The 23,756-nt window shown below is 48.4% G+C and overlaps 1 protein-coding gene across 1 annotated transcript in view; it reads left to right on the top strand.

Moving 5' to 3' along the window:
- LOC121692770 overlaps nt 1-23,756 on the top strand; it is a 60,234-nt gene that overhangs the window by 27,941 nt on the left and 8,537 nt on the right. The window contains exons 16-17 of the mRNA XM_042071646.1: nt 15,879-16,031; nt 16,941-17,099. Coding sequence (XP_041927580.1) covers nt 15,879-16,031; nt 16,941-17,099 — 312 coding nt within the window. The remainder of the gene's footprint in view (nt 1-15,878; nt 16,032-16,940; nt 17,100-23,756) is intronic.

The following is a 23,756-nucleotide window of genomic DNA, read 5'->3' as shown; positions in this document are numbered from 1 at the left end:
GGAGGACATAAACGAACTAGACTACGGAAAAAATCCCCATTCCACCGAAGACAACGACCTCTAAGAAAAAATGGCAACCAGAGCAATGACACCTCTGGAGGAAGTAGTAAGGGAGAATGCCATTGCTGAAAGGGACGTAAAGAACATCAACCACAAGTGGTTCCTAAGATACAAAGGAGACCACACAGCATGGCCAAAAGAAGGGTCACTCAACCCGACAATAATTGCTCAAATGAGGGAAAAAATCATGAACCACAAGGGTTATGACAAAGGCACACGGAGGCAGGAAAAAAGAGAGAAGGAATTGAAAACTCTGGAGGCCTTCGCTAAAATATCGGAGAGAAAGAGAAGGCAAAGGGCGGACCAAAATGACACGCCGCCTGAAACGCCCACCACAGAGAAGTGCCCCCAATCACAGCCCACAGGAAAAGAGCTGGACGCCCCGACCCAAGCAGCAGAGCCAGGAGCTCCACCCATGGAGGAGCTGCGTCCTCCCCCATACAGGGAAAAGGACAAACTGTACCCGGAGGTGCCGCGAGAAGAGGACAACGTGCGGGAAATAATCCGGCGCCTGGAAGAGAGGGACCCACGGACCCTGGCAATACAAGCACCGGGATATGGGTCACAGGCCCCAACGGTGCACCTGGCAGTACAGGCCCCACTAATGGTGAAGGGGATCACCCTGGAAGGGACCTGCGCGGAGGTGCTGAAAGAAGTAAAGAGAATAAGGTGGGAACAGGCCAACCCCCAGCCGAGACCATCAACCTCCCAACCGGCGTCCGCACAGGCATCGCCACCATCATCCCCCACCAGGGAAACGCTCCCAGAGCACCTTCTGGAAAGTACAGAGCCGAGTGAAGGAAAAGAGTGGGATGAGGAAGAAGAAACTAAAAGGGAATTGGAGGAGCGGGTGGTGAGTGACTACCACACAAGCCTAAGAGGCCACCGGGAAACAGACGGATCTCCAGTGACCAGCCCCCAAGAACTCTGTCGGGAGAGCCAGAAGAGGCGTGCAGGTGATCCAGAAACTGGAGGAAGCGAGTCCCTACGCCTTCCAGGCCAAAGGAAGGAACAAGCCCCTGAGGGGGGAGAAGAGGAACAGAGACAATGGTACGGGAAGCTGTGGAACCACCTGGAGACAGCCATGAGAAAGTGGGTAGAGGCCACAGGGGAGGAAGAAAGAGAAGCCCGAGACAGAGAGGCCCTGAAGACCCTGGCCTGGGTGAGGTCACAGATGGACAGGGAACCAGTGAAGGAGGGGTGCAGAGAGTCATGGCGGAAGCTCGAGGAATACACCCAGATGTGCTGGAGGAAAGTGGAAGAAGCCATTAGGCAAGCGGAAGCGAGATACCGAAACAGAAGAAGAGAGGAACAGAGGGTTGAAGATCGGTATGAGGAAAAAATGGAGAGAATGGAAAAGGGTCTGAAGGAGTTGAAAGCCGCTAGAAAGATCGGATCGCAGGAGATAGAACGGGCCGAGGAGATTATGGAGGAATTGACAGAGATAGAGAAGTGGGGAGACAAGGGGACAGGCCCAGAAAGCACGCCAGAACATGCCAAGTATAAAAGGGCTTGCAGGAACTGCGGCGAGAGCCTGAAAAGGGAAATGACAGAAGTCCTGAAAAGAATGGAGGCCATGGGACGAAAAAGGGAAAGCCGTCGAGAATCCAGACGAGAGTCCTCCGAAAGGAGGAGGGCCCGCCGACTGACCTTCGAACTGACCTGCGGTCCAACCGCGATAGCGGAAGAAGAGGAGGAAGATACGGACGGAGCAGACAGCCAGGCTGGCTCAGGAGAGGACTATGAGTCAGCGGAAGAAGAGGAGGTAGGGCTGGAAGTCGTGGAACAGTTCCTCACAGAGCAAACTCAGAGAGAACTGCCACAGGGTCAGAGGGGAGAGGACCCCTCAGTGTGTCTCGGCTGCGGAAGGACGTTCAAAGGAGAGAAGGGTGTGAGGACCCACCAGCGACAAACAGAGGCATGTAGAGGGCGGGCCGGAATACTCCCAGTGATGATCCCACCCAGTGTGCTCGCCACAGGACTGTTTGGAATCAGCAGGATGAAGAAAGGAGTGGAAAAAGGCCTGGACGAGATCAGAAAAGGAGTGCGAAAGGGACTCGACGAGATTGAAGGGGGAGTCAAGAAAGGCCTAAAAGAAAACAAGAAGGAGCTGGAAAAACTGGAAAAGGAGGGAAAGAAAGAAAGAGAGAGGGCACGGAAAGGAAGAGAAAGAATGGAAGCCATCCCAGAGGAATTGGATGAGGAAGAAACAGTTGTGATGGCACCGTTAATAACAAAAAACCAAACGGCCCACTACCAGCCATGGACCCACTCAGATGTGAATGGCCTCATTTCACGGCTCCCTGTCCTGCATGAGGGAGCGGGCAGATGGATAAGTCGGCTGGAATCAGAGACTCAAGGCCGGAACCTGGCCGTAGGAGATATAAAATATCTGCTCGGCCTGATATTGGGAAAAGCTGACACAGAGGCTGTACTAGAGAGAGAAAACCTAGGGCGGTTGATGAATGCCAGCAGAGACGCCCTGTGTTTTGATAGCGTCCGGAACGACGTGTGGAAGGCCCTAAGGGCAGCTTACCCCAACCACTACAGCCCCTCAGCCGTCTGGATAGAGAAACTCAAAGACAGCGATAACCCCGCAGCCTTCGTGGAAAGGGCAGCGCAGGAATGGACTATAAGGATGGAACAAAGACCAGAAGATTCCGGTCCCCTCACCATGCAGTTCAGAAGAGCGGTTATGGACGCACTGCCAAGAGAAGTCAGGACGCAGCTGGAAAGCGACTGGCGCCTGGCAGCCATGCCAAAGGAAGAATTCAGACTGGCAGTGGTACACCATGTAACTCTGTACAGACAAGGGAAAGACAAGGAGGAGCAGCAGGAGAAGGAAGCGATAAGGAAGCTGACCCATGTGCAGCTCCAGGAGGCGAAGGGGGCAAAAAAGGCAGTTACCCAAGCTCCGGTAATGCCTGCTACAGCCCCTACCACACAGCCACAACCACCGGTAGTGCAGCAACCCATGGTGCAACAACCAGTAATGATGCAGCCGCAACCCATGCAGCCCATGATGCAAACATGGCAACAAGCGCCATATGGACCCCCACAACAACAGCAACAGAGACAACAATGGTACCAGCCAAGAGGCAGAGGAGGATTCCGCCAGGGAAGAGGTGGACAAGGCAGAGGAGGCTATGGAAGGGGACAATACCAAGGCCAGCAGAGCCAAGGAAACAGCATTCAATGTTGGATGTGTGGAGGAACGGGACACATCTCCAGGGATTGCCCGACAAAGACCGGAGGCCAGAACAACCAAGGAGGACAGACAAATCAAGGACAAGCGCAAGGAGGGAACTATGCTCCCCAACAAGGGAGAGCCCCACAGCAAATGCAGGCACCCTCTGGCCCAGTCTCCCCTTACGGGGGAAACTGGAATTGACGAGGCCCAGAAAACCCAGGGGAGGGTCAGTTCCCCGCCCTGACAAGGGGAGCTGACGCAGAACCAATGCTGCAGGTTCTAATCGAGGGCATGGAAGTCAAATGTTTAGTGGATACAGGGGCAACATATACTTGTCTTCACCCAAAAGATGCCCAACACCTCCCCAGATCTTCAGGAAAGTTTATGAAGACAGTGGGTTTTTCGGGAAAAACGCAGCTAATTCCGATGACGGCTCCAGTGTCGATCCAAATAGAAGACAAGGAAATCAGGATACCAGTCTTAATAGCAGAGCACACGCCCGTCAACCTATTGGGACGGGACGCACTGTGCAACCTAAGACTCCAAATTGAGTGTTCCCCAACAGGAGTACAGATAACAGGGCTGGCAACCCAAATGGCCCTAAGGATAAGTGCCCCAACTCAAACTGAAACTCACCAGGTCTACTGGATTGGACAATTGGAGCCAAGCGTAGAGCGAGTAGTCTACAACGAGTATGCTTTCCAAATAAACAGCCTTCATGCTCGGCTAAGGACGCCAAGATGCCCATTTCATTGTACGATAAAATTCGACCAAACGCCAAGCAAGGAAAGAGAGGAAAGATGGCATAGGGACGTGAGTAAGTGGGGACGCATCCCACTCGACATACACGCACTAGTGGTGGCCAAGGAAGGAGTGGCCGCTGAGGTGAAATTTGCGAAAGGATGGGATCTAGGCTTGATCTTCGACATGCCTGGAACAAGGCCACACATTACGCTAAGAGTGGCCAGAGGTCACAGAGCAAGAGAGATGGGCCCAGTGATGCTCAAGGCCCTGTGCGTCAAGTGGAAGGACACAGGAAATGATCGACTCCAAACGGCTATCAGTAAAGGAGGAGAGCCAATGTTCAGGATAAAATTGGACAACCCGGTCACCGTGTGGGGAGTCCCACAGATAATCGAAATCATGGACACGGAACCGCAGGAGAGAGAGGAGATACCCTATGTTGAAGGATGTCCATATGGGAATCAATTTTGCCTCTACCGCCTATTCCCAGGAGCGGGGCGCCGCTGCTGGGACAAAACGAGACATGTACCGTTCAGCAAAGAAGACGCGGAATGGAGCATGTACATGCGACATCTGTCATGGTGCCCAAAGAAAAGGGAAGCACAACCAGCACCATATCTCCCGGAGGAGGTTCATGACATACCCTACGTCAAGGGGTGCCCCTATGGCAACCCATACTGCATGTATGGCCTGCTGGGAGGAGCAGGATATCGATGCTGGGATAAGGAGAACCATGTGCCCATCAACAAGTCCGACCTAGAATGGGAGGAATATAAGAAGTACTACCTAGACGGCGAGGCGGACAAGAAGACAGGGGGGCCGGGACCGACCCCCTGGAAAATGATGATGCTGCAGGAGGCGACAGAAACAGACGCCGAACGGGCAGAGAGAATACTGAGAAAAGTGCCGCCTGCGGTATGGTCACAAGGAGATGGTGACATAGGGCTGGTCAAGTCAGCAAGCCCTGTGGAGTTCAGGCTGAAACCAGGAGCGACGCTGCCTTTCCAGCCACAGTACCCCATTTCAGCAGAGGCAGCTGAAGGGATAAGAGGGACAATTGAAGACCTCCTGGGAGCAGGAGTCTTAGAGGAAGTCCCAAGTGCAAGGTGCAACACACCCATATTTCCCGTGCTGAAGGCGGATGGAGTGCGATGGAGAATGGTCCAGGATCTCAGACCCGTCAACGAGCGCATTGAGGACTATCCGGCGGACGTCCCACATGCTAACGTACTAATGACCAACATCCCGGCAAGTGCAACAACGTTCTCCGCCATTGATCTGGTTCAAGCATTTTTCACAATACGGGTGGCCCCCGTAAGTAGGGAATTTTTCGCATTCAAATATCAGGGCAAGACGTTCCAGTACACGAGGCTCCCACAAGGGTTTAAGCACTCACCGCACATCTTCAACCAAGCCCTCAAGGAGGACTTAAAGCACATCACATGCCAAAGCACGATTCTGCAGTATGTCGACGATGTCTTGGTATGCTCACCGGACCAGGAAACGTGTGAGAGGGATACGGTCCACGTGCTGACCGTTCTGGCCGAAGGGGGGTACAAAGCATCACGGAAAAAGCTACAATTTGCACAGCCCCAGGTGATCTACTTAGGTCGCCGGATCTCACATGGGCACAAGGGCATCGCCCCGGAACACATTGAGGCAATTGCCAAGGCACCGAAGCCAAACACGGTGAAGCAAATGATGTCGTTCATTGGACTCATAGGTTTCAGCAGCGACTGGGTGGAGTGCTATGAACAAAAAATAGCCCCACTACGAGCCATGATCGTGCAGGCTGGAACCAGCCACCTGAGGAATCGTCTCACATGGACAGTGGACGGAAACGAGGCGTTTGAACGCATCAAAGGAGAGCTACAGCGAGCACCGGCACTTGCACTGCCGGATTACGGAAGACCCTTCTATCTGTACGTGTCGGTCAGGAAGGAAACAGGAAAAGACGCATACATGACCGCAATTATGGCACAAACACAGTGCCATGGACGCGGCAAACAAGCCATTGCCTACTACAGCTCAAAGCTGGATGCGGTGGCCCAGGGCTACCCCCCATGCTTCCAGGGTCTTGAAGCCGTATATTCGGCTTACGTCAAAGCCTCTAACATCACCATGGGATGGCCAGTGGTGATACACACCAGTCACGCAATAGCACAGTTGGTGGAACAAGGAAAATTCTGTGTGACGCCTCAGAGGCAATTGAGGTACTACAATCTGTCACTCTGCCCAGATGTCACTATAAAGGCATGTGACACAGCAGGGAACCCGGCGGATCTCATCCCACTTGAATATGAGGGCGAGCCACATGACTGCGTGGCTGATTCGATCGCCTTCTCAAAACTGAGGGAAGACCTGCAGAGCACGCCATTAGGACAGGGAATCACCTACTTTGTGGACGGCTCTAGCCATAACTATGACAACAGGACACATGCAGGATTCAGCGTAGTGCAGATGACAGGTCCAGAAACATTTGCGACAATTATGAGTGAGCCATGCACACAACCATGTTCAGCGCAACTAGCTGAATTAAAGGCGCTGACAGCAGCGTGCTCTCTGGCGGAGGGACAAGACGCAACCGTACACACGGACAGCGCCTATGCCCACAACGTCTGCCATGTGCACGGCGCTCAATGGAAACAGAGAGGGTTCAAGAAATCGGATGGGAGCCCCATCCAGCATTTGGAGCAGATTCAGTTGCTGTTAGCAGCGATGATGCGTCCAAAGACGCTGGCAATATGCAAATGCAAGGCACACTGTAAGGGACAGGACTACATTACTCTAGGGAATGCACAGGCAGATGAGGCAGCAAAGGAGGCGGCGTTGGAGGCTAGAAGGTCAAATACCGCCCCTAAATCTCCACAGGATAACGAACCACATAAAATACTGCTCAACAGGACGGGGCACAGCGTGCCCTGCCCTACAAAATGCCCCTACCCTTACAACACATGTATGTGGTGCTCCCAATGGAGCGATGACGACCACAAGCACCAGGTAGATCCCGTCTGTTGCGCGCTATGCCAGAGGGCCAGTTGCCCCGAGTGCGGGGACAAGCCCTGTGAGGCCAGGTACTCGCCAGGCGTAATTGATCGCTTCTTCACGGCAACCGACACAGTAATACAAGCCCCAGTGGTTCGAACCTTGCCTGACGGACGAACGCTTAGAATTGTGGATCCCATGCTCACGCTTAGCGCTATCAAAGACGCACAGAGTGAGGCACCGCATGCCGAAACACTGCTGTGGGAGGAAAGGGGTGCGTCGAAAGGCAGGAATGGGGTGTGGAGGAGTCATGATGGAAGGGTGGTGGCCCCAAGTAGACTCCTTGATCTCCTCATTCATGATGCGCATGATGTGGATCATTGCGCAAGGGGGGAGGTCAAGCGGCAGATACTTGACAAGGGGTTCTGGGCCCCATACCTTCAAGATCGCATCAATTACGTGCTAAGAAATTGCCACACCTGTGCCACGCACAATCACAGAAACAACATAACAATAGGCATAGGACCACGGCCCCTGGGACACGTGCCACTCCCAGAGGGACCGTTCAAACACCTGGTAATGGACTACATCGACATGGGTCGAACGGTAAACGCGTACAAACACGTGCTGGTGATAATATGCCGCTACTCACGATGGGTAGAAGCCTGTCCAAGCCGAGGGCAGGACGAGAAAACGGTGATTCGATTCCTAGCAAGGGAAGTGATACCCAGGTTTGGGATCCCAGAAATAATCAGCAGCGACAATGGCCGAGCGTTTACGGCCAACACATGGAAAAAAATTGCGCAGGCGCTGTGCATCAAGACTCGGTTTGGTTGTGTTTACCACCCGCAGTCTCAGGGGATGGTTGAAAGGGCGAACGGAACGCTGAAAAATAAGATAGCGAAGATCGTCCAAAGCGCACATGACGATCCAAATCTGCCAAACTTAAATTGGGTTGACGCGCTGCCAATCGCGCTGATGAAAATGCGTTGCGAAAAAAATCGAACCACGCATCTGACCCCGCATGAAATGGTGACGGGGCGGGCAATGCCCACACCGCGGTTCAGAGGGGACCAGAGGCCTCCGCTGGAAATTCTAGAACAGGAAGTAAGCAGTTACATTAAACAGCTTTCTCAAGTTCACAGGGCAGTTTTCAACGAGCAGAAGAGAAGAGAAAGAGCTCGGGAGCGGAGGACTGAGCCCGGACCGATCCAAGTGGGAGACTGGGTGTACCTGAGGGTGTTTAAGAGATCGTGTCTCGACCCCAGGGCAGAAGGGCCCTACCGAGTGACCCAGGCTACCCCACGGGCGGTAAGAGTGCAAGGATCAGATTTGTGGTATCACCTTAACTCTTGTTACAGGGCGGTGCCACCAGAAGGAGCGAGAGGACCAGAGGAAGTGGAAGACGATGACGGGGGCCAGGGCCCGCCAGGACCCCCACCGGACTCCCCCGGGGAGGATGATGGTGGTGGGGAACAAAGGGGAGGACCAGGTGCGCGTAGGAGTACGAGGCGGAGGATACTGCCGGCTCCTGCTGATGACCCTGGGCGGAATGTACCTAGGGTGCCTGCTGTTTTCCCTCCCCTATCTGTGCCTACAGGTGCTGGCGATGCTGGAGCCGAGCCAGGCTCGAGGATGGGAAGGCGACATCCACCTGAAGTGGGAGCCACTCCCGAATCCCAAGTATCCAGACCTGCCACCGCCTCGACCAGCGGTGATCCACCAGCTGACCCCACAGCCCACTCTCGGGCCACGACCACACCCGACCTCGCGGGGAGTGACGCCGAAGAAACGCCGAGGACGGAGGAAGGGGCGCCGCCACCGCCACCACCACACCAGCAAGGGAACGACACCATCGACTTTGGGGACTTCTACGCCGACTGGGATTACCCATACCCAGCCGACGCCCCCGCTGACGACCAGACTGGAGCACAGCCATCCGCCGCAGAGATTGCCGAGGCCCTCGACGCGCTCAGGCTACCCGCTGTCCTTACGCCTCCCCCCCGGACACCTCCTCGACAGGGCTCGCAACTTCCTGCGGAGCCTGTGGAAAGGCCGACGGACTCAGGGCACACCACGGGCGGTCCCCACTTCGGGGACAGCCACCCAGGGACCAGCCAAGAGACAAGACGAGTACTCCAAGGGATCGGCCTGGACGACTCCCTCGATGCCCACTGGACGGGGGGCTTCGAAGAAGCCATCGATTGGCCCCTCCGAGGACTCCCAGAGGACGACGAAAGCGACGAAGGGGGTACGGACTGCCGCCCCCAGTGACGATCTGCGAGGGGACGGAGAGGAGCTGCTCGACGACGGTGCCCTAGACACGAACAATATTCTGTACATAGGGGGATCAGGAGACGAAATGCCCACCCCAGAGTCAGAAGCATCGGGAAGTAACGAATACATCCCGGTGCTGGACAGTGCAACGACTCAAAGCAAGAATGAGAGCAAAAATGTAAATAGTACAAGCACGCTTCTAGAAAACCCGTCAAGCAAGAATGAGAGCAAAAATGTAAATAGTACAAACACGCTCCCAGGAAACCTGTCAAAGAACCAGACTGATGGGACTCAGGCCAAAAGAAGAAGAAAGAGATCAACAAGCGCTCTGGAGGAGTGGGAGGACAATTCATGGATGCAATGGGCCAAGTACACAGCAAAGACAGTGAAGCCAGAAGGAGGGTGTTATGTGTGCTCAGCAGTGAGACCCAAGCTGGCCATACTACCAGCGCCAGGAAGTGGAGAAGAGGATGCGGTATATCGAGCGTCGGGAAGGCAGTACGAAGAAGACAAGCTGTCTCCCTTTGCATGTCTTGAGCAATTAGGAAGTGAGAAGTTACGTAAGTGGGGGACTGGTATAGGCCCCTCATATGCAGAACGAGGAAAAGGAAAGGAAACGCACAAGAGCCAAGAAAATGAGGCGAGATGTGCAAAAGACTACCCAGGCATAGGAGCCAGGGTAGCGAGGAAAACACACCGCCTCTATGAAATACCAGAAGACGTAGAGTTTGAATGCTTTGAAGTAACCCCCAATGAAGACATGGTCAAGGGGGGCACGAAGGATGTAGGAGCATTTGAAGGACGCTGCACGGCAAAGTGGGTCCGCGAATCCGACAGCTTCCTGTTTCGCCTAGTAGAGAGGAGCGAAAACGGGAAGAAGATTGGGGTCGAAGCAAACATCACGATGTTGGGTGTAAACTGGAGGGACGAACGGGATGTTCCGCTGGCAGACTTATGGTGGGCCTGTGGAAGACGATGGGGACTGCGAAACACCCTTCCGAAATACTGGAGGGGAAAGTGTGCCAGGGTCACCCTGGCCCAGCAAACCTACATAGTCCCCTGGTCAGAATGCGACGCAACATTGAACTCGACCGGCCCAGGGCACAACCAGCAGACACCCGTAGAAGGGAACCTGAGGAGAAGTCGGAGGGACGCCAACGATGGAGTATATATGGACATGTTCGGACAGCCCCACAACGTCCCGAGACAGTTCAAAGCACGAGACGAGGTGCTCGCCGGATTTGAAGCCGCCATCCCCGTCTACGGAGCATCCATAGGCATCGCCAAGAATGTTCAATGGATCAACTACATCCACTACAACGCCCTACGGTTCATGAATGCCACAATAGATGCGTTCAACGCAGTTGATAGAAGGCTGAACGCCACCACAAAGATGGCAATGGAAACTAGGATAGCAGTGGACTGGATACTGGCAAAGGAAGGTGGAGTGTGCGCAATCGTCGGAACAGACTCATGCTGTACGTACGTCCCAGGTGAAGGCGAGAACATGGATGACTTCACAAACGCGATGAACAGGCTCAAGGCCGTCAACAAGGAGGCCCACGAGAACTCTGGATTGGCACCGGCATTTGCTGGAATCCCGGATATTTTTGCCCCCGTAACCCAGTGGCTAACGGACACCTTTGGGTCATGGGGGGGTAAGATTGTAGCATTTCTGGGAAAATTATTGTTTGGAGCAGCCTTAGTGGTAGGAATGTTTTGCTGTATTACTCAATGTTGTGGTAAGGGTTGCTCCAAAGTGGTCGCTAGACAACTAGTGGTCCAAAATGTAAGGATGCCCTGGGACGAGGAGGATGCAAGTGAAAGGATCCTTTTAGTACAAACTAGTGTGGGACGAATAATGGAAAGCGAATTCAACGAGGGTTATATAATGCTGGAGCAGGAGCGGAAGCAGGGGCAGGAGTTTCCTCCCCCGGAGTTTCCTCTCCCGGATATGTACGAGTAGGGGTGGGGTCCTGCGAGTCACCCACCTCTACACACACACACTGACGCACACTCACATACACACCACTGACAGGTAATTCACAAGGCATGTGACTGCACGCCCAGGTGACAGAGTCGAGGGATACTAAAGGCAAGGGGTATTATGGGCTGTGACCTGATACGAATAGGTCGCCTCAAGTGATCTTGATTCAATTTCATCTTAGTGCTTCGCTATACATAGACGGTAACTTAAGTTTTATGGAGGTGTAGCCCTCCACTGCAAGGCCATCCAAATCTGGATAGACGTAACCAAAAGCTTGCTACTAGAAGTGATCACCTCACCCCAGGTTACCGCACGCCGGACCTGGCCCGCCTAGTGGTGTGGCAGGTGTGTGGCGCGGTCAGTGCTCGAGGACGGGTACGACCCCATTGGCCAGCGGGGGCAACCTAAGGCAGAGCATGGCGGCCCGTCCCCTCGGTGTAGCGCGCCTGCGGCCGGCGTGCTCACCCATTCTCGCGCTAGTGTGAATGCCCGGAGGACTCCGGAGGAGAAAGGGGATGACGATGCGAGTAACAAAGGGGGGTGTAGGGTGACGCCTAAAGGCCAGAAAAGGGCCATATATATCACTTACTACTAAAGGAGCCATTAGGGGATGGGCAAGTGACGAGTAGGATCATGAAGTTGTTATGAAATTCCGATTTGGCACCGATGGCCGTTGCATGAAATTTCTTTATGCTCAAAGTGACTAGCACATTAGCCGCTTTGGGGACAAATCCGTCTCGGGTCCTAGCCATATGTTCGTAACAAGGAATTGGTCGTTCACTTGCTCCAGACGCCCGGGGCTCTTGATTTACTATTTACTCACATACATAAGGTCTGCAGGACCCAGGCGCCCGAGTAGGGTATAGATGAGTGACGAATCAGGCCGCACCAATGCCCTGCATTGAGTGCCATGAAGCACGGGGTTTTACCTGACCTCGTGTACTTAAGGTGACTGGTTGAAATATATGAGGTTTCAGGCCACTTTTGGGACATATCCGTTTCGGGTTCCAGCCATTTGTGTTATTCCATAGATGGGGAGGTTTCACAGCGCGTTCTTGAAAAAACGAGCAACTGGTCTTTCTGTCACTTGATCTGGGCGTTCAGGGCTTGCTTACCGATGTTATTTACTCTCGTAAAGGCAATGATGCCCACACATTTACTAGTTATAAGGTTTTTACGTATGCAATAAGGTTTGAAGTAGACACCATTCCCCTGTAACTCGCTCGTGTGCACATAGCCTGAGGTGTCATAACAATATACGGGGTTATGACACACTCCTTCGTTTAAATGATGCTTATGCTGCATAGTGAGGCTAATTTAGCCTCAAAGGGGGGAATATGTGGTGATATTATCTAGACACATTTAATAATAATGCTTGTGTGTGTGTACTGGTCTATTAAGGAGACCTTCCATTTAATATGCAAACATTTACTGGAAGTCATGAGACTGGACGGTCCATTGCTTGTGCAGCTACGGTCCATTGCTTGTGCAGCTGTTATGCAAAACATGTACTGGAAGTCATGAGACTGGACGGTCAAAGGCTAAGAGTGGAAATAAACAAAACAGGGCCTGGGGGAGAAAGGTGCTTACCAGAAGGGCATAAATAGAAGGGGCTAGCAGAAAAGGAGAAGCAGGGGACTTCCAGAGAGAGGAAGTGAAACCAGATGTTGAAGTGACACATAGAACCAAATCAAAACGTACCCTGCCTGGCAACAGATTACACATAGAACCTGGACACATGTATTCTGCCTAGCAACACACATTTTTTAATGTTTATGTGAGGAGGAGTTTCCACCAATATCTCAAGTCCCAAAACGCTCTGATTGGCTAAAAGGGGCCTGGTGACGTTCCTGGGGATAGGAACGCCTCTCAGGCCCCCGAGAGTATAAAGGAGAGAGCTCAGGCACATTCAGATCAGATCTCATCGGGGTAGCAGCTGCCACTCACCACTCTATTGCCTGACGGTCCAGTCCTGACTCTGTTTGGATTGTATTATCACTGCAATACGGTGAATAAAGGATCAACAGTCTTCAGCTTCTCTCGTCTTGGTGTTCTCCTTCGGGTCTTTGACATCAGAGTGCTAGTTGAATTGGAGGTTTTGGAAAGTGGATGTTTTCCACGACACTACCAATCACTGAAACGAGAGAAAAAAACTTCCCCTGCGTTTCACCAGCCTTTGCACATACAAATAGGGCCAGCACCTATGGCTTAAAATGATTTCGTAATGACAGAAAGCTATGTAAATCGCGTGGTAATTACCTTTATGTTAGGGTAACTTGTAACTTCTCACATGAGGAGCTGGCAGTGTTAAGTGCATAGACAGTAAAAGAAAGTGTCAACGCTAGAATGCTAACCAGGCTAATAAACAAATCATGCTACGGTGAGTTAATGTCAAAGGGTAAAGTCACGTGACTTCTAGTTGTAGTCTGTTTATGAAATGAAAGGAGCAATTTGAAAAGAAGACAAAATAGTGTGATATTTTCACAGTTAGTAGATTATTACAGTACACACATTGAAAAATATTGAAGCAAATTGTAGACCGTTCCACAACTAAACACGGATGTTGAAGGTCTTGCTTAAGTGGATTTAAAATCATTATTCTATGTAATTTGTACTTTCAGAAATAAGAGATGCTGTAGGCCTATTTTCAGTTTTATAGCTGATTGTCTTATTTTGTTTACAAGTTAGAGATGGAGTCTGGGTAGGCCTACTTATTGTAGCCTAGTTTACATCTTACACACTTCAGGCTGTTGCAGGTAGCTCAGGGGAGAGACTATATGACACTAGGTGGTACAGCCCGAGACATGCACAATAAAAAAAAATTGCTTTCTGCATTTTTGTTTTGCTTTTCCCTCCATTGTACCGAACTCGTACCGAACCGTGATGTCCGAACCGAGGTATGAACCGAACCGTGACTTCTGTGTGCCGTTACACCCCTAACGCACATACGTACACACACACGCACGTACACACGCACGCACGCACACACGTACACACACACATACTCACACAGGTCAGTGTTAACCTTCTCTTTATTCTTTATCATACTGCTCCCTCATGGGATCACTCTCATCTGCACTCACACACACACACACACACACACACACACACACACACACACACACACACATGGTATTCCTGTCTGCATGTGTTCTATGCTCTGTGTGTTCTATGCTCTATGTGTTCTGTGTAGGGGTGTGAATCTCTCATGTAAAAGACGATACGATTCGCATCTAGATACATGGGCACGATTCGATACAAGAAAAGATACATGTTCATAAAAAACGATTCAATACGATTCGATGCGATGCGATTCGATGCAATTCGATGCAGTTCAAGAATAGAAAGCATTCTGAAAGATTTTTTATCATTTGCTCAAGGTGCACATTCATTTTATATTATCAGTTATCATGGTCATGATTGTCAATTAGGCAAACACAGCAGCCAAATACAACATATTTTTTATAGACTTTTCTAGAGTTATATCTGATTGTTTTCATGGTAGACAATACCGAAATTAAATAAAACAGTGCTTAAGACACTCTTGGCCTTTTCTCATATAGCCTACAAGAACAAAATAGGCCTACATATCAATGAACTCTCTGGGTTTATTTTGTTCCAACGGTAGGCTTAATGCAGAAACCTATAATGCCACAAGTCTGAGTGAATATGAACAAAATAGTTGGCTAATAATTTGTGCATTGTTTTAGCAAGGGCCAAATTATTATTTAACATTAAGGAAATCCCTTCATCAAATGTAAGGCTATACTCTACAGACTATCGTTGCTGTTTAGTGTTTAATTTCGCGCTGGATTTTGAAAAACAAAAGAGCAAAAACTGTAAAACAAACGACCGAGTGCGAGTTGTCACGTGCTTAAGTTGCAGTAGATGTAGGGGTAATGAGGTCATTTGACAACTTTGGGCAATGAACGTAGCCAAAAACGAACTGCATTACCCACAATTCCGTGCCACGTATAGTTTCAAAACCGGATGTGGGATGGACGCGCTGCTTGGAACGTAAATGAGAGTCTGAGCGAGCAGAAAAGGTTGTGAACCGATTCGTAACAAGTAAATCGATATAACGACCGGTTCATTTCAGTTTTATTCCGATACGGGGCGATACTTTACGTATCGATGTAGCCGTATCTTACACGTTAAAAACGGATACCGATACGTATCGGTTAATCTTTACACCCCTAGTTCTGTGTGTTCAGACTGACGGTACAGCAGGCTGTGTGTTCTATGTTCTGTGTGTTCTGTGTTCTGTGTGTTCTATGTTCTGTGTTCAGACTGACAGTACAGCAGGCTGTGTGTTCTATGCTCTGTGTGTTCTATGTTCTGTGTTCAGACTGACAGTACAGCAGGCTGTGTGTTCTATGTTCTGTGTGTTCTATGTTCTATGTTCTGTGTTCAGACTGACAGTACAGCAGGCTGTGTTCTATGTTCTGTGTGTTCTATGTTCTATGTTCTGTGTTCAGTCTGACGGTACAGCAGGCTGTGTGTTCTATGTTCTGTGTGTTCTGTGTTCTGTGTGTTCCATGTTCTGTGTTCTGTGTTCAGACTGACAGTACAGCAGGCTGTGTGTTCTATGCTCTGTGTGTTCTGTGTGTTCTATGTTCTATGTTCTGTGTTCAGTCTGACGGTACAGCAGGCTGTGTGTTTTTCTCCGTCTCCTGAGCTGTCTGGCCTGAGTCTGTCTCTGGCGCCCACTGTGGACCTGCACAGCACCAGCACCAACTGGACCGGCTACCTGCAGGAGGTGCACTCTCTCAAACACCTGACAGACAGGTAACACACTCTACACACACACACACTGTACACACACACACACACACTCTACACACACACACACACACACACACACACTCACACACACTCTACACACACACACACACACACACACACACACACACACACACAAAACAGACAGGTAACACACAAAACAGACAGGTAACACACACACACACACACACACACAACAGACAGGTAACACACACACACACACACACACGACAGAAAAGTAGGACACACACTCACACACTACATACACACACATGACAGACATGTAGCACACACACCCACACCCTCTACATACACAGACACACACACACACGACAGACAAGTAGGACACATACTCACGCACTACATACACACACACACACACACACACACACATGACAGACAGGTAGCATACACACCCACACCCACTACATACACACACAAACACCATGAAAACATCATGAAATATTAGAACTCTTGGTGACACTTTACGTTAAGGGTACATGAATTATCATGAATTCATGCATGAATTAATTCATGATTTATGCATTACTTCATTCCATTATATCTTATGGATCATCAGGAATTTACATGAGCTTATAGTCTCATTAATGACCTCATGCATGAACAACACATCAACTAAAGCATTAGGTACGGTGGGTCCATTATTATGATTTATGATTTATTAATCATGATCATCATGATTACATGTATGTCAGGTTAATTACTCATGAGTTCATCATGTTTGTGGCTGTTTGTGTGTTGTAGTTGTCCAGGCTTTGAGGATCACATGGATTCCCTGATGGCTTTTCTGTGTGTGTGTGTGTGTGTGTGTGTGTGTGTGTATTGTAGTTGTCCAGGCTTTGAGGAGCATGTGGAGTCTCTGATGGCTTTTCTGTGTGTGTGTGTGTATTGTAGTTGTCCAGGCTTTGAGGAGCATGTGGAGTCTCTGATGGCGTTCCTGTGCTCTCTGTCTGAACTGAGGGAGCTGAAGATGAAGGTGCTGTGTGTGTCAGCACACTGGGTCTCCAGGCTCCTCCAACTCACACACACCTGCCCCTCTCTGCTGCACGTCAGGTGTGTGTGTGTGTGTGTGTGTGTGTGGGGTGTTCATATTTCACCGTTTGACTGATAACCAATAAGAGTTAGAATTAAAAATAAATTTTTAATTTAGGAGTTTTAACCGAAAAGTAATTTCTAATTTTTTAATTAATTAATGTGCCTGCCACTTATCTGTTCTAAATGGGCCAATGTTTTCGGTTAGTGATGAATAGTCGTTTAAGGAGTGTTGACTACCGGTAACACACAATGGACAAAATGCACGGTCTGATCGCTGAGGGTGTGTGTGTGTGTGTGTGTGTGTGTGTGTGTTACGAATTCATTTCAAAACATATGAAAAAGCAACGTAAAAAAGTCACAGGGCTTCGGTGTTACGGGAAAAAGTATTTATTTCTATCAGAAAGACTCGGGGAGGTACAATGAAAGTTAACACACGTTTTAATCCATCAAAGGATATACAAAAGGCATAAGCAACAATAAGAGTCTTTGGCATAGGCCCCGTCCTCGGTCCAGGTCACCGAGTGTGCAGACCCTTGCAGATCCTGATGCCGTATGAGACAGCAGGGGCGGAGCCTACCCCCAAAGAATAAGAAATAAAGATACCCACCAGAATGCTTAGATAATTATCCTCTCTGAAATAGAGCATAACAATATTAAACATTGCATGTTGTATTATCCGATTGAGCTCGGGAGATGAATCAGAGAAAGCGAGACAGACAGCAGAGACACATGAAGAATATACTTAATTAACTTAATAAAATAAACTGATGATTTGATGAGGATGAGGATGATTATGATGATGGATTCAACCACCTGTGACTCAAATTCTATGATTGATTTAGAGTTATGGAAGGGAATTGAGCTTGCAGATGTTCAACCCTTTGAACAAGACTGCTTGAGTGACTAGTGCTTGCAGAAGCTTAGCTTAAGGGTTAACTAACAACGTGCAGGGCGATGAGCTTGCAATTACAAATGCTCAGGGTCAGTGCAGGGGATAGAGCCTGCAGTTGCAGATGCTCAGGGTCAGTGCAGCAGAATAGAGCTCGCAGTTGCAGATGCTCAGGGTTAGTGCAGCGGGATAGAGCTTGCAGTTGCTCGGGGGACAATGAGCTTGCAGTTGCAGAAGCTCAGGTTAGTGCAGACGAAATAGCGCTTGCAGTTAAAGATTATGACCTGCACAATGCGACCAAGCCAGTACAGGCACCAGAAACGAAGAGATGAGTAATATGATTAAATTCAGATAACCACCACCAGACATTTGCAAGATGCTCATTACTGCTGAGTGAGTCTTTAGTAATTAAGAACTCAGTAACCATACAGTCCATAGATTCTTGTGAGCCTTGTGACAAGCAAATGAGTAGCTAGCTCTTAATTGATAAGCAAGTTGATGCAAAATATTACAGTTTGTGAAATCCATTTGTTACGGTTCAATGGTGAACAGAAGCTGCAAGGACAAGATGTACAGCAGATAAAATTAACAACTACTGTCCATCCGGCAGAGGTAAAGCCATGTTAAAGAAAGCTAAATAGCACGACGTATAGGCCTACTATTAGGATAGAAATGTAACAAAGCAAGGTTCAGATTAATGAATTATTATGTTGACTTACCCAAAATAACAGCACGGTGTAGTGTCCATGACAGATTATATCCGATTTAAGTACGACCCCTAAATGTGATGACTTGTTTCCGTGAGCGAGCCGCATCCTGCAACGGAATGGAGCTAAAGCAGATCCGAGGGCAAGATGAAAAGAGTGAGCCATGCTTTTGCACCTTGCTCTTGGAAAGGCCCCCCAAAATAAGATGAGCAGCATAGGTAACGTTAGCTAAACGAGACAGGAAAACATGAAATAGACATTGTCCATAGGTAATAAGTTCAGAGAGAAAAGGTATAGAGAAACAGATAGAAAGCTTGAGCACTCTCTGGTGAAAAGAAGAAAATGACCAGCATGGTCTGCAGCGATTGCAGAGAGTCGGGGAGCTGCACGAGCTCAGAGCTTTCGGAAGCTCGGTTCTTGCACGGCAAGAATGTAATGCAATGTGGTGCAAATCCCCGTGGAAAGTGCTTAATGATCGTTCGGTTCGATAACGATTGATGATTGCGATTTGATGATGCGATTCGAGTCGACTGTCGAGTCGAGTTGCGTATGTATATGATGAGTGAAGTGGGGTGATGGAAGGATAAAGGAAATTAACTGTTGTGACGTGATTACCCAAGGTTTTGCTTGTAGAAGCTAGACCAAGGGCGGCGGTGCGTAGTGACTACAATGTATTAACGCTTTATTCTGTGCCTAAAGTGCCGGCTGTGCGTAGTGACTGGAGAAGAGTGGCTCGGGTCCAACGTAATTAATATAATGCTTTAGCTGAGCCGAATAACCACCACCAGACCTTTGCAAGGTAGCTTACCTTAATTGACACTTGCGAGAGCTATTTGCGCATCTAGAAGGGCTTGATCCTAAGGTCTTATATAGGACTCGTAAGCCGACGAAGACCATCTTCCGAGCAACTTGATTGAGGATGCAGGTAATCCTAGAGCGGCTGCTGACGTTGCAGCGCCGATGCGAAAGGAATGGCCAGTATATTGGGAGGTTGAGAGCCCGCAGCTACCAACCGCTGAACCATTGTTTAGACATAGATAACCCAGTGGGTAGAAGAAAGAGAGGTGCATTAGGAGAAGTGTGTGGGCGAAGTTTAAGATAGTTGATCATAGAAGTATAGGGACAGAAGAGTTATTTACTTTAGAATCTCTGATAATAACAAAGACCTGAGGTGTCCATTTTAGAATGTTTCAGAATTACGCTATAGAAGTGGGAGGAGAAGAGGATGGCTGAGCGAGCCAGATCCTGAGAAGGGTTCAAACCTGGCTGTCAGAACAAAATTCCCCAGAGCGCATGAACCCATAGAAAGCCATGAGGAACACATTCAAGGAGTGAATTGATAGGGAGTGAAAAGAGAGCCAGGGTTAACTAACCAGCGGCAGACCTAAGGACACAACAGGACAAGACAAAATACAATCAACAGATACATAGCTGGAGTACACTAGCACTTATGGATGGTCGCTGAGGATGGTTTAGCTTATAACTAAATAAAGACAAGAGATGGAAGAGTAATCCTCATCATGCTGACTGGGTGAAATAAGATTAAATGAGAAACAATGCACTGCTCCAGAGCCAAGAGTAAGTGGGTGTTTAGAATATGTGAACAAGCATCACAGACCTTGTAAATTAAATAGTTAGAGTGAATTGGTGATGTAGCCTAATAATTGCTGATTGATTTGATTATATGACGATTGAGAATTATGTGATTGAGATTCGAGGACATATGGATATTCGATAGTGAATTGCAAAATCTAATGATTTAACAATGCAAGTTCACTATTCTGCTGCTCCTACTGTGGTGGGATAAAGACATGAAGGGTTAGCGTACAGCTTAGATGAGGAGGTAAATAAATTGACATCACATGACCTGGATGAAGTAAGATTAAATATGAACCAAAGCACTGATGAACGTTTTGGCTATAGGCCTACGTGAACCAGCCCCGCATCCCTGCATGAAGTAGATAGTTACGGTGAGGGTCAGTACTCCACTGCCAACAGATGCATACCCTTAAATTAAAGAGAGAGAGGCATTTACATTAAACGAAGAGGAGCTGCTCCTGAAATTGAAAGATTATTAAGATGTTAAGTAATGAAGAAATGGGAAGGAATGCCATCCCTGTGCTTGCGGCTGCCGTGACGTAATGGGAGATTACGAATGACGACAAGCATTGTGGTGTGCATTGTGCTTGGAAAAAGTATAAGGGTGAGTGCAGTATTGGCCTGAAGGAGAGTTTGTGCCTGCTAGAGGTGTTGCTCTTTTGGCAGAGAAGAGTTTGAGGAAAGATCTTGTTCTAGTCCCTACAGCCTGAAGACCTGCAAGGAGGAATGGAGTGGTTAGAGAGGAGACATAGCATTTTCAAAAGGACCTAGCACGCAGACAAATAAACAGCCATGATACATTACGTTGCCATTAGTTAAATCAACGAACACAATGTATGGGCCTACATATTCTGTAGACACATAACCAATGACAGTAACAGACAATGACAGACAATAATGATCAGCCAGACATGAGATAATGAAAATAAGATTAATATGGCCTTCAGGTGCATCGGAAATATTATGGGTTAATGACATTAGTAGCCTACCGCCCTGCAGACAATACCAACAGCATCTCTGCGACTAACACTGCAGCCAAAGAAGGAAGAGTACTTTTGTCCCTGTTGGCCTTCCATAACAGCCTGACAAGCGAGACAATTTGTCTAGGATGTGGACCTAGCAAAGCTGTATCATGGCAACTTTGGCAAGGAAACCATCGCGAGTGTCGATAACTGAGTAGCCTAACTGAGTTTAAAAGGTTCCGTACATGTATGTTAACAGCGTAGCCTGATAAGTCTGACGGTTTTCGTCAGAAAAGTTTAGCAACCATATTTGCGTTGTTAGCGATACGACGTTAACCTCTTAAGCAACTAGGATCTAACACGAGACTAGGGTGAAAGAGAACCTTCAAGCCGCGGAACTTGTCTCTTTCCGTTGATAAGACCGGGCGGACAACCCGAACAGTGGCAACAATTTGGCCTACCTTACTCTCCGACGTTTACAAGCTACTATGCTACATTAATGGAAACCCCCGAGACTTTGGTGAGATGCGTCCAACTCAGTTGAAGCGAACGTAAGGTAGGCTAAGCTACTGGTCTGTGACTGAATCACATGTTAAAGTTGTGGCGAAATGAATGACTAGCTACCCGTGCATGGATACGGAACATCGAAAATCGGCACCTGAAAGCAACAGGCAGGTGCAAAGTAAAGTGATTATAAAGGCTGATGCAGACTGGTGATTGGTCGGAAGTAATGAATGAATGAGTGACGCATGCATTGAGTCTTCCTGACAGAATGTAACGCTAAGCTTCCATTTCTCTATGAAAAGTTAGCATTAGAGGGATTTTCCTGGTGGTCAAACGTGTGGGTCAGAAAAAAACACGAGACGTTTGCAACATAGATACTGTAGGACAGGAAAAGTCAAAAGGAAAAGTCCAATCTTTCTTACTGGTGGTAAAGGGGTGTTTTCCTGCCTCCCGTTCCTGGGGCACAGGCCTCTCCCAAGAAAATATAACGCGAGCCTTCCGGAAAACTAACTAAACTATACTCCCTGAACCTATAACTAAAAACGTGCAGGAAATTTACAACCGGTCAACTAAAAGTAACAATACCAAAACGATTAACAAAGTGCTTTAGACTATAATTTAACAAAGTTTAACTAAGAAAAAACAGTAAACTAAAAGTGCCAGCCAGTGTCCGTCAGGAGCGAGGACGAGAGGGAGAGAGAGAGCCGTCTTGGAAGTGGGCTGGCTTTTATACCAGTGGGCCGGCCCTCAGTCAGGCAGTCATCCATGTCACAATTGAAAGTAACACGCCAACCAATTTTGCTGCTCTTATTTCTTCATTGTATGTGCCCTCTTATTTACTTTTTATTGTTTCCTTGAATGTTATGTTTGTCTGTGGACTTAATTGGTAAAATATGTCTTGTCTACACCGTGGGATAGTGAGAAACGTAATTTTGATCTCTTTGTATGTCTTGGCATGTGAAGAAATTGACAATAAAGCAGACTTTGACTTTGACTTTGACGCCCAGCCTCCACCTACATAAACGATAGGGACAGAGTAGGCCAAAAGAAGCACAGAAAACTTCAACCACATAACACCCACCCTTAAAGAAATAAATTGAGGGGTTGAATTAACCAATATGAAAAAAACACTTTATGTTACAATTACTATTTACAAAAATGTTTTACAAAAAAGTGGATAAATGTAAGCAAAATACTCATCCAAGGTCAAGGATGAAAATAACCTAGACAGGTTCACTGGAAGAGCACTAGAAGAGAAAAAGAACATTAAACATTATACAAACTATTTATTTACATTTTCTTTTAATCTATGCACGAGAAAGCGCATCTGCCACCACATTCTCACGTCCACGAATATGCTTAATTTTAATATTAAACGCTTGTAATATGAGGCACCAGTGCATTAAACGTTGGTTGCTGTTGCACATCCAATCCAGAAAAGTTAACGGATTGTGGTCTGTATACACAGTCACTGGACATGCCGCACCACCAACGTAGACCTCAAAGTGTTGAAGCACTAACACTAGCTTGGGTTGCCCAAATTCACACTTGGCTAAATTGATGGTCAGATTTGCAGCAGACAACCTTTCAAATACGGTTTTGACATGTTCCACATGTGAGCACCAGGTGGCGCTATACACAACCAAATCGTCAAGGTAGGCCTCACAATTAGAGACGTCAGCAAGAACATGATTGACCAACCGCTGGAATGTAGTGGGTGCATTCGGTGTGACGAAGGCTGATATTTCTTTGGCACGTTCGGTCAGGGGAATTTGCAAATAGCCTTTAAGAAGGTCAGTCTTGCTAACGAAAACTGCTGAGCCAAGACCTGATTAGTAGACCTGTTCCAAGACATTCAAGACATAACATACATGTCATATGTACATGTAAGTAATTAACTGGTACACTTAATAGGTTTATTCCACTGTATCAAAGAGTAACAAGGTTGTAGCAGCACAGCTGTTACATGTACACTGAAGACAATGAGGCCTTGACTGGAGCTAAGAATGGTTTG

This window comes from Alosa sapidissima, chromosome 19, assembly GCF_018492685.1.
Source record: "Alosa sapidissima isolate fAloSap1 chromosome 19, fAloSap1.pri, whole genome shotgun sequence".
Lineage (NCBI taxonomy): Eukaryota > Metazoa > Chordata > Actinopteri > Clupeiformes > Clupeidae > Alosa > Alosa sapidissima.
The sequence above is the reverse complement of the archived record's forward strand: the minus strand, read 5'-3'. Positions and strand labels throughout refer to the sequence as shown.